At 37.1% G+C, this 15,098-nt stretch overlaps 1 protein-coding gene across 1 annotated transcript in view; it reads right to left on the reverse strand.

Moving 5' to 3' along the window:
- The window catches only part of CLSTN2 (calsyntenin 2), a 416,233-nt gene that overhangs the window by 81,894 nt on the left and 319,241 nt on the right, over nt 1-15,098 (reverse strand). Inside the window, exons 3-5 of the mRNA XM_080410323.1 lie at nt 10,801-10,996; nt 8,841-9,049; nt 1,609-1,758 (exon numbers count right to left, since the gene is read on the reverse strand). Coding sequence (XP_080266449.1) covers nt 1,609-1,758; nt 8,841-9,049; nt 10,801-10,996 — 555 coding nt within the window. The remainder of the gene's footprint in view (nt 1-1,608; nt 1,759-8,840; nt 9,050-10,800; nt 10,997-15,098) is intronic.

Genomic DNA, 15,098 nt, shown 5'->3' on the forward strand with positions numbered 1-15,098 from the left:
ATGAAATACCTAACATTACCAAAACCATCAGCCACATACAGCTTTGACTTCTAGAAGAAAACAAATTTTACATGCATAAAATAACAATAGCTGAATCCCAGCTTTTCATTAAAAGCTTAAATACCTTGTAAACAGGTCACAATCAAAGATAAACAAAACATTTTAAAAAAAACCAAACCAAACCAAACCTTTCTTGAGGCTCTTTCTATTACTTTTATTGGCTACCTGGTGTCTATACCCAACTGATAGGACCAGCAATGACATGTGCCCTATAACTGATGCTTGAACTATGAAATAAGGATGACAATATTGAGCAATTTCAACACACCATTAGTAAGGTATCTTTGCAAAAATTACTCACTCAATCAAATATCTAAATGGAAATAATCTGGAAATTTAAAAAAATAATCAACAATTGCATCAATATTATTACAAATTCCAAGCTAACTTGGGAGTATTTAATTTGAGATGACTCTATAACATGGAAACAGAACATTTCTACAGTGTAAAGAGACTATATTGGTTTTATAGAATAAATCATGGGGGTTTGAACAATAACATCAGCTAGAAAAATGTGGAGATAGTTCATAGACGTTCTATTATTATTTTAAATAAAAATGCTCTTCAAAATACATGGGTGGGTGGGGAATAGCACATCCCTGAAAAAATTAAGATGTGGTTCTGCTCTAAGTGATAACTGTGAAAATGGAATCATGATATTGCACACATTTCATTACAACTCGCTCTAGACCAGGGCTTCTAATTTAACAAAGAAAACCTTTTTTCTTCCTAAATATCAGTCTCCAAATTACCTTTAAATACAACAGCCAAACTGATTTTTCCCTTCTTAATCATTCTCTTTAAAAATTACAGTTACGATGGTCAGGTTAGTTCTGAATGGCATTTGCATAATGTGGTTACATCCAGCTGGTTTGTCCCTAATCCAGCCCTCATTTTCATCTTAATTCCTTAGAATTTGTGGCATATTTTCCTAGTACATTGCCAGCTGGGTTTTTCTCCATTTTAGACAGGATAGACTGTAGATCCTTACAAGCTTTTTAGAAAATCAATTCCTACTGAAATGTCTCAATATGAAGACAGTAATCAGGGTAAAAAAATGCCTTTCACTCTCACTGCTGGTTGAGTGTGCTTTGACTCACGCATGCACGCACATGAAAGCCAATTCTGTACCTGGAACAAGATAATCTCAACAACTCTGGCACACGTGGGAAAAGTATCTTGTCATGGTGGCTTCAAAACTTTTATTTAAAGGAATAGTAGGAGAAAAGCAAATAGCAAGCATTTTCTTAACCTTCAGTATATTCAGAGTGAATTATAAGATTTCTTATTAAAATAAATACTTATCTTTTTTCTTTTTTTCTAGTCTGTTTTTTGTTCTGACTAGAGAAAAACATGGCAAATTAAAACCATCTTGGGATTATTATCCTCTCTTTTGACAGGCTTGGAATAAAGCAAGCACAAGACACAGCAACAGTTTTCTATACCACTGCAGTAAGGACCCTAGTTTCCTTACTGTGAGATGAAGGACAAACATCAAAAAAGGAGATATAAACAAAAATTTTAAATATATAAGCTATTAAATCTTACCTTGCCAGCCTGGTTTGCACACTGGTTTGACATTAACTCGTACTAAGACATCTTCCGTTGCATGTTTTTGACCACAGTCAAAAGCTGTTACCATTATCTCATACTGCTGCTGTTTATCATAGTTCAGTTTCTCAGTGTTTCTGATGTTACCTATAGATTCAATACAAGACAACATTCAGAAATTCATTCTTGGCTAAGCATATACAGGCAATAACATTTCAGTCCTGGTTAATCAAGTCCTTTGTGACCAGAAATCTCTTTGAAATACATGGGACATCTGCAGGCAGGAGAGTTATGAGAAATAGGAAGCATTTTCTTTCAAACCAATGAGAAATAAAGAAGTTCTTAGGCAAATATAAGATGCTAGGATTATAACATGGGCATATCTATAGTCAGCACTGGTGAGGTCACACCTCAAATACTGTGTTCAGTCTTGGGCTCCTCACTTCAAGAGGGACATGGAGGTACTGGAGTGTGTCCAGAGACGAGCAACGGAGCTGGTGAAGGGTCTAGAGAACAAGTCTTATGAGTAGTGGCTGAGGGAACTGGGGTTTAGCCTGGAGAAGAGGGGGCTCAGGGGGATCTTATCGCTCCCTTCAGCTGCCTGACAGGGGGCTGCAGGCAGGGGGTGGGGGTCGGGCTCTTCTCCCAGATAACAAGTAATCGGGCAAGAGGAAACAGCCTCAGGTTGCACCAGGGGAGGTTTTTGGATTGGATATTAGATTGGATATTAGAAAAAATTCTTCACTGAAAGGGTGGTGAAGCTTTGGAACAGGCTGCCCAGGGAGGTGGTGGAATCACCATCCCTGGAGGTGTTGAAAAAACAAATAGATGTGGCACTTAGCAACATGGCTTAGTGATAGATTTGGCAGTCCTGGGTTAACGGTGGGACTTGATGATCTCAAAGGTCTTTTCCAACCTAAATGATTCTATAATTCTATATAAGGAAACATCTGCTCAACAAAACTTTCTAAGTACTGTAAGACTAGCTGTTAAATCTTGAAATGTAAAAGTATTAGTAGATGCAACCTAATTTTCCACATCTTTCCAGGATACACTGCTTTAACATGACAACCACATTCCTGAGATCCACTGCTGAACATCTCCCCAGCCTAAGTATCTACCTCTTTTCCCCTAAAGCTATTACCCTTTAGGTGAGAGAGATGTTTAGCCCTTTAACATCTTTCCCTGGGTTTTAAAAATCATAGAAGCCCCAGAATCACCTTCTACATTAGAGCTCTCACCAGTATTTGGTATGACAGCACAGAGTTATCACATGGAAAATAACACTCAACAACAACAGAGATTATCTGCTGAAGCTGCCACATATATAAAGGTGACATGTTACCTTTGGGAACAAAGGCATTACATCTTTCAGAAGGAAATGGAAAGATCTTTCTCAGAGTACTTCCTGCAGGACTGGAAGATTATCATGCAGAATGTGTGTTTTTGTAATGAACGAGTTCACCATTTTAATTCTGCCCGGTTCCACTGGACTGCACTTCTTGCTCAAGTTGTAACTTGAGACTGTTTAATACATTTCACACTTTTGCTCTTTTATCCCATTGCTTTCAATGAGAATGTTTGTTCTGGGATTCAAGAAACAAATTGACTCTGGATCAATGCTATGCATAACAACTGCTTTCAAGCACGGATCTGTAAAATCAAGTTGTTTCAGCTAAAATTGGCATGGGGAGAACCCAAATCCTGGAACGTAGTCAAATACAGTGATGTGATTCCCATAGGGGCTGGTGAAAGTGTCTGTCACTAGGCATGCTGGCACTATTTGGCATTTTGGGTGTGAGGCTTTTTTTACTGTTCAAATGAATGAGACAGGCAAAAGCAGACACATGTAGCTTCTTAAAAAAGTCTTGGTAAACCTCCGTCAGTTTCTCAAGAATTTCAGCAGGTGTCTCTTTCTGATGCACACTCCTTACCTTGTCAGGGCCCAATGCTTTTCTGACTACTACTGCCTTAAAACCAACACTAGTAGTTCAACTGAAACCAATGCAAAACTGTTCAGATGAGGTTCGAGGCTTGAAGAAAGGCTGCTTTTGCAATTATCGCCATCTTCTGGTTCAAAAATTGTACTTTAAACAGACCTTTACATCTGCAGCTATAAATCAGGCTGAATACCCTATTTTCTGTTGACTTTGAGTCTTAACCCCTCCCTTTCTGAGCAGGGCACAGAGGAGGACAAATGCTATCAGTGTTTTTATGTCTCAAATGGAGAAGCAGAACGACCTGGTGAAGGCTAATAAGAAAACAGTACTTTGTCCAACAGCTACGTTGGCTCTCTCTCAGGCACCTCACCTTACCAGGCATTTTTCAAGTCTGCCATGCAGATAGCTCTTCCCATCATAAAAGCAACTGCAATAACGATATCAAGTACTTCATTATTTTTGAGTTAGCAATTGGCAAAACAAATTAACCTATCCATTTTACTGTCTTGAGGTGCTTGATTAGTAACTGCCAAAGAGGATTTAATCAAACACTGCCACCGTATACTGAACTATTCATTTAATATCTGTTTGGTTGTTCTTTCCTTTCTGTGTTATATCTTAAATGAATGTTTATACTTCCCTCTCTGGTTCCCCTTGGTATTATTTCAGTCCATGATCAGCAGTGACATTCTCAAGAAACCAAAATTTTCAGAATCTACACTATCAGACTGCTAGAATTTGTGTGGTGCATTAACTGTCATTTAAGATTCATAAATCATAACAACACATTCGCATTTCACTAAATCTATCTTCCAAGATTTGTATTTCCCTATGGTCTTTTAAGATTTGAACTATAAAGATTCTGACTATAACACGTTACTCTGGAAGGTCATTTGGAGATCTTTCAGATGTTACCATAGTTTCTTGATTTCTTAATTATTCTATTTTTCTGTTACCTCAGATACTTTATGCTCCTTTTTTATTTTACAATTTAAGCAGTATGATTAAAAAGTAGAGACAGAAAGTAAGCACTATAAATACAGAATAATTAAAGTTTAGAAATGATAGTGATAATTTATATTTACATCTCACTCACAGACAAAATTGCAATCAATAACATTAAAACCAGAAAGTTTTAATGGAGAAGTACTTTTCCGCACAGTTCAAAATTAGGCCATAATTTTTTCTTTTTTTTTTCCAGTCTTTCTATATCTCTGCCTTTTCCTGGAAATACCTAGAGCTATAATAGATTTAAAAAAACAAAACCCAGATAAGTGACAACAGGAATATAAAAATTCCTGCTTGAGGATACACACATTCAAACCTTTGTTTCCTCAGGGTCAGTTTTGAGGATAGTTTGACACAGACATTCCTCTTTTATGGCTGTCTTTCATCTTGTTTTAGAGCAGTCACAAGAATGGGGAAAGACTTGACTAATTTACTGTGGCAATTCCCTCTCAAATTCCATACTTACTCCCTGTGTGTATAAGTAGTATAAAACTGAAACTCTTAACCCTTAAAAGTGATGAGGGCTAGCACTGCTTCGTGAGTGGCCTCTGACTACAGTCTGCTCCCAGGAGCAGCAGCCCAACATTCCCAGCTGCCAAGAGCCACCAGAAGCTGTATTTGACCATAACTCAACTGAAAGATTAGAATTGCTTGTTGTCAAAAAAGTGCACTTTTCAGTGACAACAGAAAGAAACTGTGGTGTAATAAACAAATAAATATTGCATGCAAATGCTTAACTATAAAGTTTCATTATTTTTTTGACAATATGAAGTTTGTACAGCTCCTAACGGATTTCAGAGCTGTAAAGGATGACCTTGTGAGATTCTGTCAACATCTAAGATAGGTAACTTAATAGAACCTGTGCTGACTGGACAGGAAAGTCAGTAACTCATCTTCCTATTGAACAATCTGAGCATGTATTTGTGAAGTGCTTCCCAGTGGTGGGTGGCAAATACAGTTACTCCCATTTTAGAGAAGAAAGTAGGTCAGATCCGTGGTTGAATTTGTATCTCTATCTGAATTCTGTGATTATCTGACTGTGATACCTGACAAATGAAGGCAGAAAATGCATAAAAACGTTCTGCTGGCATTACAACAGATCTGTGCATTGTGGTTTAATTCTTCTGTTACCTGAAAAAAAGCCTACACAATATTGATATGATAACTGACTTGATTGAGATTCTCTGCTGACAACTAAACTAAGCTGCATGCAAAAGTCTCTTAAAACATGTATTTTATACCTTTAGTCCCAGTTCTTTGCATAGCAAAGCACAAATTTGTCCTTTGCCGTTACATGACTGTATTTTATAACCAACAGTTCATTACCTTCCAAGTTATGCTCATCGTATACAAGAGTTAATTCTCAGTGTTATGGTTTCATAACACAACATAATTTTATTCACAAAGAAATTACATACCACGGGTCAAAGCTGCCAGGTGTAAATGGGAAGCTTTACGATACCTACCTTTAGGTGCCTAACTTACAAAGTCTACAAGAACTACACCTGAGCTGAATGCTGCTTCCCGTGCCAGTGCTGGGTGCTTACGCACTTCTGCTTCACACAGTTTGGCGATGTGCACTGCTACGCTCTGGAAGATTCTCTCTTCCTTTCTACAAATGTTCCCCAATGTGTAATACAATTTTTCAAGACAACAAAATGCTCCCCGGGTTGTTGTAGACACAAGAAATAAGTTTTGCCTAAAAAGACAATGGTCTGCCAAAACAAAAAAGTTGGTAGAATAGCATGTTCATCTTTCTAAAGGCCTCCATTTGTGGTTAGTTTCACAGGCTGCTGGTGATCAGTCTCATCGGGGACTGACAATGGCATGTTTTCCTCATGCACTCCCTGCTTTTGCAGCCCTCTGCAATATTTAGGCTTAATTCTAGAGCATCCAGTTAAATACTCTTTCTAGGCAATGATATTCCACACATATTACTAAAAATAGGAAAAAAATCATAACTTGCAGAAGACACAAGAACCTAATTTGTTTTCACAATGGGCAGAATAACTATAAACAAAATCCTAATTAGTACAGTATTAACAGACAGTCCCAGGCATCTCATACATCTATTTTAAGCATCCCATATGTAACAGAAACAGGCACAATGCCAAAGAATTTGCACCAGAGAAAGTTTATATCAGCTGGCATAGACATTCTAAGCAGTGAAATGTGTTGGAACTAAGCAACATATTTCTGTCGCAAAATAAAAGTGCAACCATCTATTCTAACTCTGACTCTAATCCCAGTGGCTTTAAGCAATTACCATTATCTAAAAAAAATCGCAAATTAGACTGCAATTACTGTTGATTGTGGCAACACTGTTCTTTTAATGAACAAATAGATCAAAAATATTAATTGAATTCATGACCAAGGAACTGCAACCATTACAACTTAAACCAATTATTTACTGCAGGCTTTAAAGTCGTGATTTTCTCATTGCCTTTGCTGAGAAGCAGGTCCCAGGTACACGAGGACAAAGACGTAACCAAGGATTCCTGATGCTTCACATGCTTTTCATCATCCCTCCAACTGTAAGAAACTCATGATCACTCATGAGCCAGCTGCACTGCGTGATAGGAGCTGAAAAGGCATAAGCACTAGAAATGCCTGCTCTGTGTCATGCTAATCTCAGTGTATTATTTATCCACGATATCTCTGAAAAACCTGGTAAGAAATTATGAAACCACCTGCGACTTGTGTAAGTAACCAGCCCCATACTGGCAAGTCTCATGGAGCTCAGGAAAAATAATGGCTTCAAATAGAAAAACGGAGAATTTCCTTTTATGACAGGATGGTAAATCTCACAAATAGAAAAAAAAATAACAAACCCATAGAGAGGAAAAGCTTCTAGAGACTTGCACACAATTATCTATTTCCAAATACCCATTTCCAGTAAAACATCCTTTGTGCTATTGCTCTGGCAAAAGATTACTGTGCCAGCTGACCTCATTTACTTAAACACAAGCATACTTGTTAAGATTATACCTCCTGTATAGTATACTTGCCTCCCAGTGGAGAAATATAACAAGGTAGCTTTTTTCCTCAACACCATTTACAGTTTATCAATGCCAACAGGTTGATATCTTTTGATGCTCAGCAGTGCATTGTGCAAGAACTGCACAAATAAACATGACTAATTTTTTAATAGGGGAAAGATTTTTATGAAACATTCCAATGTGAAAATGACTGCTTAGAGAAAACAGTAGCTCCATGCATACTTTTGATTTCCAATTTGGCCAAAAATCAATTTCCAAAAAGTATTCCCTTCCTACATACAACATGGATTAAATACTTCTGTTAGGAAGGATAAATCAGAGCATTGCTGGGCGTGCACACAGGGTGCTTAATCCAGGGAAACAAGTTCTGTGAGCACGGGAATTTCTATTTGAACTTCTGCACAAGTGAATATCTATAACAAGGACTCATCTATAAAGTGATGCCAATATGGGACTGCTGAAGTATGTGAAAGACAGAGCTACTATTTTGTATTGTCTGAATCGAGCAGAGAATGGGAGGGAGGATCTTCAACACATTTTTAATGCAGCCCAGCTACCTCTCCCGAACTCAGTGTCAAGTTCTGTGCTTTTCCCTGGTGAGAGTTTGACTGGGAAAAGTGGGAAGCTGGCAGACAGGGCCACCAAAGTAAAAAATTGTTGCATATGGAAAACTTAATATGGTTTATTATTTTTTTTATAATACTATATAAATCAGAAAAATACCTAAAATATGTAACCATTAAAAAAATGGTACTTCTTGTCCAAAGCATATTTTCTTCCATACCGCAGAATAACAGATCTGCTTTGGGAAGCACCACAAATGGACCCACAGCCTGCAAGTTCTAATAAACAATAAACATATCCAGAATGTTGTAAATTCTACATTAGACTCTGCTCCAGAAAGTTCAGAAAAATGGCACCAGCTATAAACCAGTGAATAAACCCCGTTAGGTAGGGCTACATGCTGCATCAGGAAATGCCATCACTTGGATGGAAAACCACATCTGAGACAATTAAGATAATGGACCGAGTAACAGAGAAACATACTGCTCATCTAAAATTGGGGGTTTAATTCCCACAGTACATTACTGTACTACTTTCTGACCAAATCTCACATAAAAAGGATGGAATTTCCCAGTGTGACAGATCCTTCTTTCTCTGAGATGAGGAAAGGATTACTCTCTTGAGTTAAAACTCAAGCCAGGTTATCAGCTAGTATCAATAGGTAATTACATCACTTACAGAAATTACCGCTGTTGCAGAGCTCCTCCTCCATACTCACCATTTCTGTCAATGGCAAAAGGAACGTCAGTTGTGACAATTTCATAATTGCAGATCTGGCTATACTGTGGGGAACAGTCCTCGTCTATGGCTTCTACCTGCAGTATGCTGTCATAGATCTTTCCCTCTGTCACGGTGGCCTTATATACACTCTCCTTGAAAGTTGGTGAAAACTCATTGACGTCCTTTACCTGGATATGGACCACTGCCCTAAAACAGGTAAACATATCAAAGAGAAAAATTAATTTATTATGACACATCACTCACTGTCTGCTTTCAAAAAAGTTGAAAAAAACTAATATATCTAGAAAACTCTGTGAGCATCTGCTAAAATGATATATTATTGAACACCTATGTTCAATTTGCCCAGCTTAGTATCTTAACGTAGCATTAGGTAAAAAACTATTGCCACAGCACGTAGAGAGAGGGCTTCATGGTGCTCCCTATTAAAATCACTCTGCCTCTTAAAATGGACCCCAGCAGAAAGTCAATGATATCATTGCAGTATAAAATCAGTTAACACCCCCCCCCCAAAAAAAAAAAAAGAGGAAGAGAATTACAGTAGTCTTACATATTCATTACCTAAAAATGGTCAGTTAATGAACATTCTTTGATATTAAATAAGGCTCTCTCCTTCTGCTGATTATCTCATCCTTTAATTACTTACACCATTGTACATGTACACCATTGAGGGTCAAAAATATCAGGCCTTTAGTATTTAAAAAGCAAACTCTAAAGGCCTGCCTTTGAAAGAATTTGGTATCTGTTCTGATAGGCAAGGTAACAGAGGCACAGAGCAGTGAAAGGACTTTCTAGTTCAATGCCAGAGCCAGTAGTGAAGGCTGGGGCCCCAGACAGCCCAGCTTACCATGTGGTTTAGTATACAAACCATTACAAGAAAGCATAACAAAGTCTGGTCCCAATGGGCCAGGTTTAATTTGGTCAGGATTTGACCAAAATTTTCCACAAACAGAACATACTAGCTTCTTACTGACATGCAAGGAAAAAACATTATAAATTTTAATAATATGAAGCAAAAACTGTTTCTGTGATTTGATGGTTATTTGGTACTACAGGCTTCCTTCTAAATGTGTATCCTTTTTAAATATCCTGAAAAAAGTTCAGCATGCATTATAAAGCTAATTACATTTTTAATTGTCATGTATCCTGAACGAGCAAAAGGAAGAATGATTACTATTAATCATTTATTTAAATGGCTTTCAGCAAAACGAACAATTTGTACAGCAGTTACACATCTACATGCGAGTTAAATTAATCTTTAATGACAAATGGTCTGGAGCTTGGTTTCATGAATTGAAGGGGAAAAAAGGCACTGCGCTACTGAAACTTATGCAGTGAACTGGCTCCACCGTAAAAAACACCACCTACTAACCTCCCGTACCCTCCTCTTCCAAGAGTTTTTTAATTCTTCTTAGACTTGCTGTCCAAAAGCTGAGGTCAGCAACACACTGTGCAAGGGCAACACTGCTGCAGGTTATATACATGAGCATACGGGGGGGAAAAAAAAAAGGTGATTTATCTTTTCTTACCATTAATGAGATAAATGGAGAGGAAACCTATTTAGAACTTTTAAGCATCAATTAAAAGCTATCTTTCCATGTCCTGGATGATCTGTTTTTAATGTGAAACCAAGAATGGAAAAACAAACCAAAACTGAGATGCATTTTCCACTTGAACAACAATCCTGTTAAAAGCTTTAACTGGAACCATTGCAGAATGGGTCAAACTGCAGGAGGCAAAAAAAGAAAAATACTTTCTAAAAGAAAAAAGGAATAAAAAGTGGATGAACTATTGCAACAATGGCTCATCTTAGTTTTATTTGCTTTATACTTGACTACAATAGAAAAAGGAGTCCTTCAACATTTATCTGTACTGTAAAGTAAATGTATACCAAAGTAAAAAAAAAAAAATAAAAAATAAATCTTTTAAGTTTTACCCACTTGTGAGATTTTTTCCAGTTTGTTCCACCTGGTCCCGATCCACAATCATAGGCCTGGATGATGAATGTGTATTCCTTCTGCAATTCACAGTCAATAGAACTTTTTGCTTGAAGACGACCTTCTCCAGATGTCTTGTTTAGCACAACAGCTTCAAAGGGCATTTCTTGTCCATGGATTTTAAAAGCACAAATTTCACCTGTGGGAAATAATATAAAACAATCATAACCAGGGAGGTCTAAGCCTTATCCACTAGAGCGACACTGCAGAAGTTAGCACTCACTTGTATTTCACATGCTGTTATAGATGGGGTTATTACAGACTCAGGCATCAGTTTATACCCCAATCCAGCAGGGCCATTAGCCATGTGCTCATACAGCCTGATCTGGGGAGCACAGCCCTGGTCACGTACTTCCCTCTTCCTCTGTCATTACTAAATGGTTCCTAAAAGCCCTAGAGACTATTCCCTAGTCTAGTTTCCTATGGTACTAACATCAGTGTTGAGCTAAATTAAGATGACTGTATTTAGATAAAGAAAATAACAGAAAGAAAAATAGATAATATTTTAGATGTGGTCTTCTCTAGCTGCTGTCACTCCTTCCTTGAGCCATTTGAGCTGCCAGGTGGTAGCAGATGTTCAGATTCTTGCAGTTTATAGTTTCCCAACAGTGAAAAAATTAATGATGCAGAACATGGGCACATTCAAAATACATCTTGCTTTATTTATAGACATATATCATCTTTGGAACAAATCAGTTGAAAGAACAGAGACAAGTATCCCTTTTGTACGCCTCAGTTACCCACCCACATTCACACACTCACACATGAATGCCTTCTTGGCAGCAACTCACTCTGCCTCCAAACTGTCTCCTAATATAATAGATCCATAGCTTCTCTCAGAGGAATATATAACAAAGTAGATGATATAGGAACGACTAAAAAAATTTATTTGGACACAGGAGACAACATAAAAAACTTGTGAGAAAATGAGTCTAGAAGATGGAAAAAAACCCTGTTTCTGGTGATTCTTTTTTTTTCATCCTTCATACTGGTGGCAAGGATATGCACACTGAATTCATTTTTAGCCACTCCAGAATCCAACTTTAAAAATGAAATATTTATACAAAGACCAATGTGGCTTAAATATTTTTATGACACATTAAACACATGTTCCTTTATGAGCAAGTTAGTCTTGGGACATATATTACGGATTCAAAGCTGTCCCCCACTCACGTAATCCTTTTCCATTTATTTCCAATTTACAGTTGCAGACTTTTAGAAATCTCCTTGCCAATCATATCTGAGTCAACTGCCAAATTCTAAATTAACTCTGAATCTGTGACCTCTAATTCAAGCCTGGCTCCTCTCTCTCTCTTTCTATTAGAATACACTGTTTATTTTTAGAGAAGAGAGTAGACAGTGACTTTATAAAAGTGCTGGAGTTCATAGTTCATATTATGTGTGAGAAAGAAAAAATGGGAAGGGTATGTGTGTGGGGAGAGTAGGATTAGGTACAGTCAGAATATAAATACAGGCATTTTAGGATATTCCCTCAACCACCACCACAAAGGTTTCTCTTTATTATGATGGGAGCTGAAGCTGAGCTCAGCTACATAGATTGACATTTAGACAGATGAATTCCACACCTAACAATTGTAAAGACATGCATAGGACAGATTACAGGACCAGTGCACAGTTGTTTAGGTAATTAAGAGGCACTGGGAAGATACATTAAGTATTTGCTTGGACATTAGCTTGCTCCAACCACTCACTCAAGTGGCATGAAGGGGTGCGGTGGTTTTCCAAGGCAGACGAAAGCTGCTCTTCCCAAAGCTCTTTTACCTTCACCCTCAATGAGGCCAAATACGTGGGCTGTAGAAGAAGGAATGGATTTTACTCTCAGAATCAGATTCTGAAAAAGACTAATACTTTGCATATCCATAAAAGCAGACTCCAAAATGTTTGTGAACTGTTGCATAGGAAACAAAGCATAAGATTAAGAGAAGGCTGAAGTGAAGCAGTTTGTTCAGCTTTGATTGTGGGTATCGATCACTTTCTCATAGATACCTTTGAAAAAAAAGTATCCTAATTTTCCTGCAACTTCAAAATGAAACATTCTTGTAAAATGATATTGTAGATTTCAGTTTTAATTGAATATAAAAATAACAGTGTAAATGTGGGGAGTCTAATGGAAAAATACTATTTGTTGTATTCTATAACAGTGGCCTTCATAGTTCCTCAATGACAAAGTTTTGCTCAGATGCACAGTCCTTCAACAGAAATCATAACTTCAGTGGTTTATGTTTATTATTTTACTGATCCTCTGTTTGACTGTAAACAATACAGCATTTGCAGACATCCAAGCCTACTGTTCTCAAAAAAATAGAAGTAGCTCAGGGCAGAAAATAAGTTCTCTCAGCCTTAATGTAAACGTTCATCATTATTTCCTCTCCAAATGCAGAGGCCTGATGCAAAGTAATCATAGAAGCAGCACACGTTTTAATTAGTTCTCAGCAAATATTTTAAGTCTCTCTAAGTCCTGCTCCTATGCTAGATACTTCAGCTTTATATATAACTCTAATTTTGACTTTTATATCTCCATTTGACAAAGATAGTGACAGCTGCATGGGTATGGGGAGATATTTGCAAACACACTGTAAAAAACGCACACACTCTTCCAGATTCTGACTACAACAACCTACTTACGTGAAAAAAAACTGTGTATGTTTTAAAAACTAGGTAATTTTTTTCAGAAGCAAGATTCTACTACTGTTTCCAATGACATGAGTTAACACAGTTGAAAAATGAAAATGTATAGTAAAAAATTATTCTAAAAAGGTGCCTTAATAACTATATTGGAAATTGAAATGGTAACAGAGTTGTAACAGCTGTAACAAAGCAGAAAATTAAATAAGGTCCAATTTACACTGAGACACACATCATACATTTACAGATATATAGAACTACTGTTACTAGGCATGAAAAGTAGTGTTTTTAAAATATATTATTTTTCATTATTAAATGGAGCTACAGGGCTTTATTTTAAATCCAGCTGGGCTGAACCCAGACCTACATGATATCAATAGGAATTCTGCTAAACTTCTATTACAGTAAATCTGGGTTCCTAGCTATGTATTTTTACATAATTCATTTGAGGAAGAGGAGACAGGCTCTCTCTCTTATTCCAGCTCACCATTCCAGTTCCAAAACCACCACATTCAGATCTTGGAACCACCCACCTTCCTTCTCCTTTGTAAGGCTGAAATAATTTGAGTGCAAATTGGCACACTATTTTCTCTACAACAGACAACACAGCAAAATATTAACCCTAGTTCTTACTTTCATTTGAATGAGTTTGGGAACATGTGGATATAGGATTTAGTGATCATAAAAACGGTGGAGAGAGGGAGCTGATAAAATAGGGATAACTTGGTGAAACCACATCAAGGTAGAAGCACAGCCATGAAAACCTATAGCCGTTGTGCTCAGGAGGGTAGAGGGAAAATATCTCTTCTTCCAGGGTCAGGATGTACAACTTGATGAATTCCAGTTGCTTCCTATAAAATTTTCTGGTTACATGGTTGAACTTTACCAAGAGTTGATTCATTTCAATTTGTGTGTTAATTAGATTCTGGACATTATGTTTTCTCTTCAAATCATTCAGACTAGCATTAGCCCAAAGCACCCACAAACTTTGAAGTCTACATTATTTGAAGTTGAGAGCACTAGTTACTTGCTATATTACAATCACCAGGATACTATTTGTATTTCCTCTGTAAAAATTATAATTCCCTGAAAAAGCTATTGACAGTTTATAATTTCTGAAAGATAACCAACAAATCTATCCAATGTTTACAAATTGCTAAAGACAATGTTTCACATTCAGCAACATCTACATGCAAGATTTAGCGATTATAAGCCTTAATCAACAAAATTTTATTACAAATTACTGCCTTTTATATGAAAAGCAAAACTCACACTTCAGTAGAAACAAAAATCCCCAATGTTACTCCTTCAACAACTACACAGATTGATTTACTTGAACTCAATTTTGTAAGTTATTTAAAAAATTTCATGCTAATTTGGCCTTTCACAGCTACCTTTGCTTTTTCTTCAGCTTTCATTACACCAAGATTACTGAAGACTTCAAGTGAAAAGCTGGGATCTCTGCCATTTGATCGTTTTCATCAATAGTTAATAAAAGCCAAAAGTTCTAAATGACACAGGAATCACCAAACGTTTCATTTGGTTCTATGAGATTCAACGAGGCTCAGTGCCTGGTCCTTCACCTGGGTCACAAC

The sequence above is a fragment of the Falco punctatus genome (assembly GCF_963210335.1).
Source record: "Falco punctatus genome assembly, chromosome: 13".
Classification (NCBI taxonomy): domain Eukaryota; kingdom Metazoa; phylum Chordata; class Aves; order Falconiformes; family Falconidae; genus Falco; species Falco punctatus.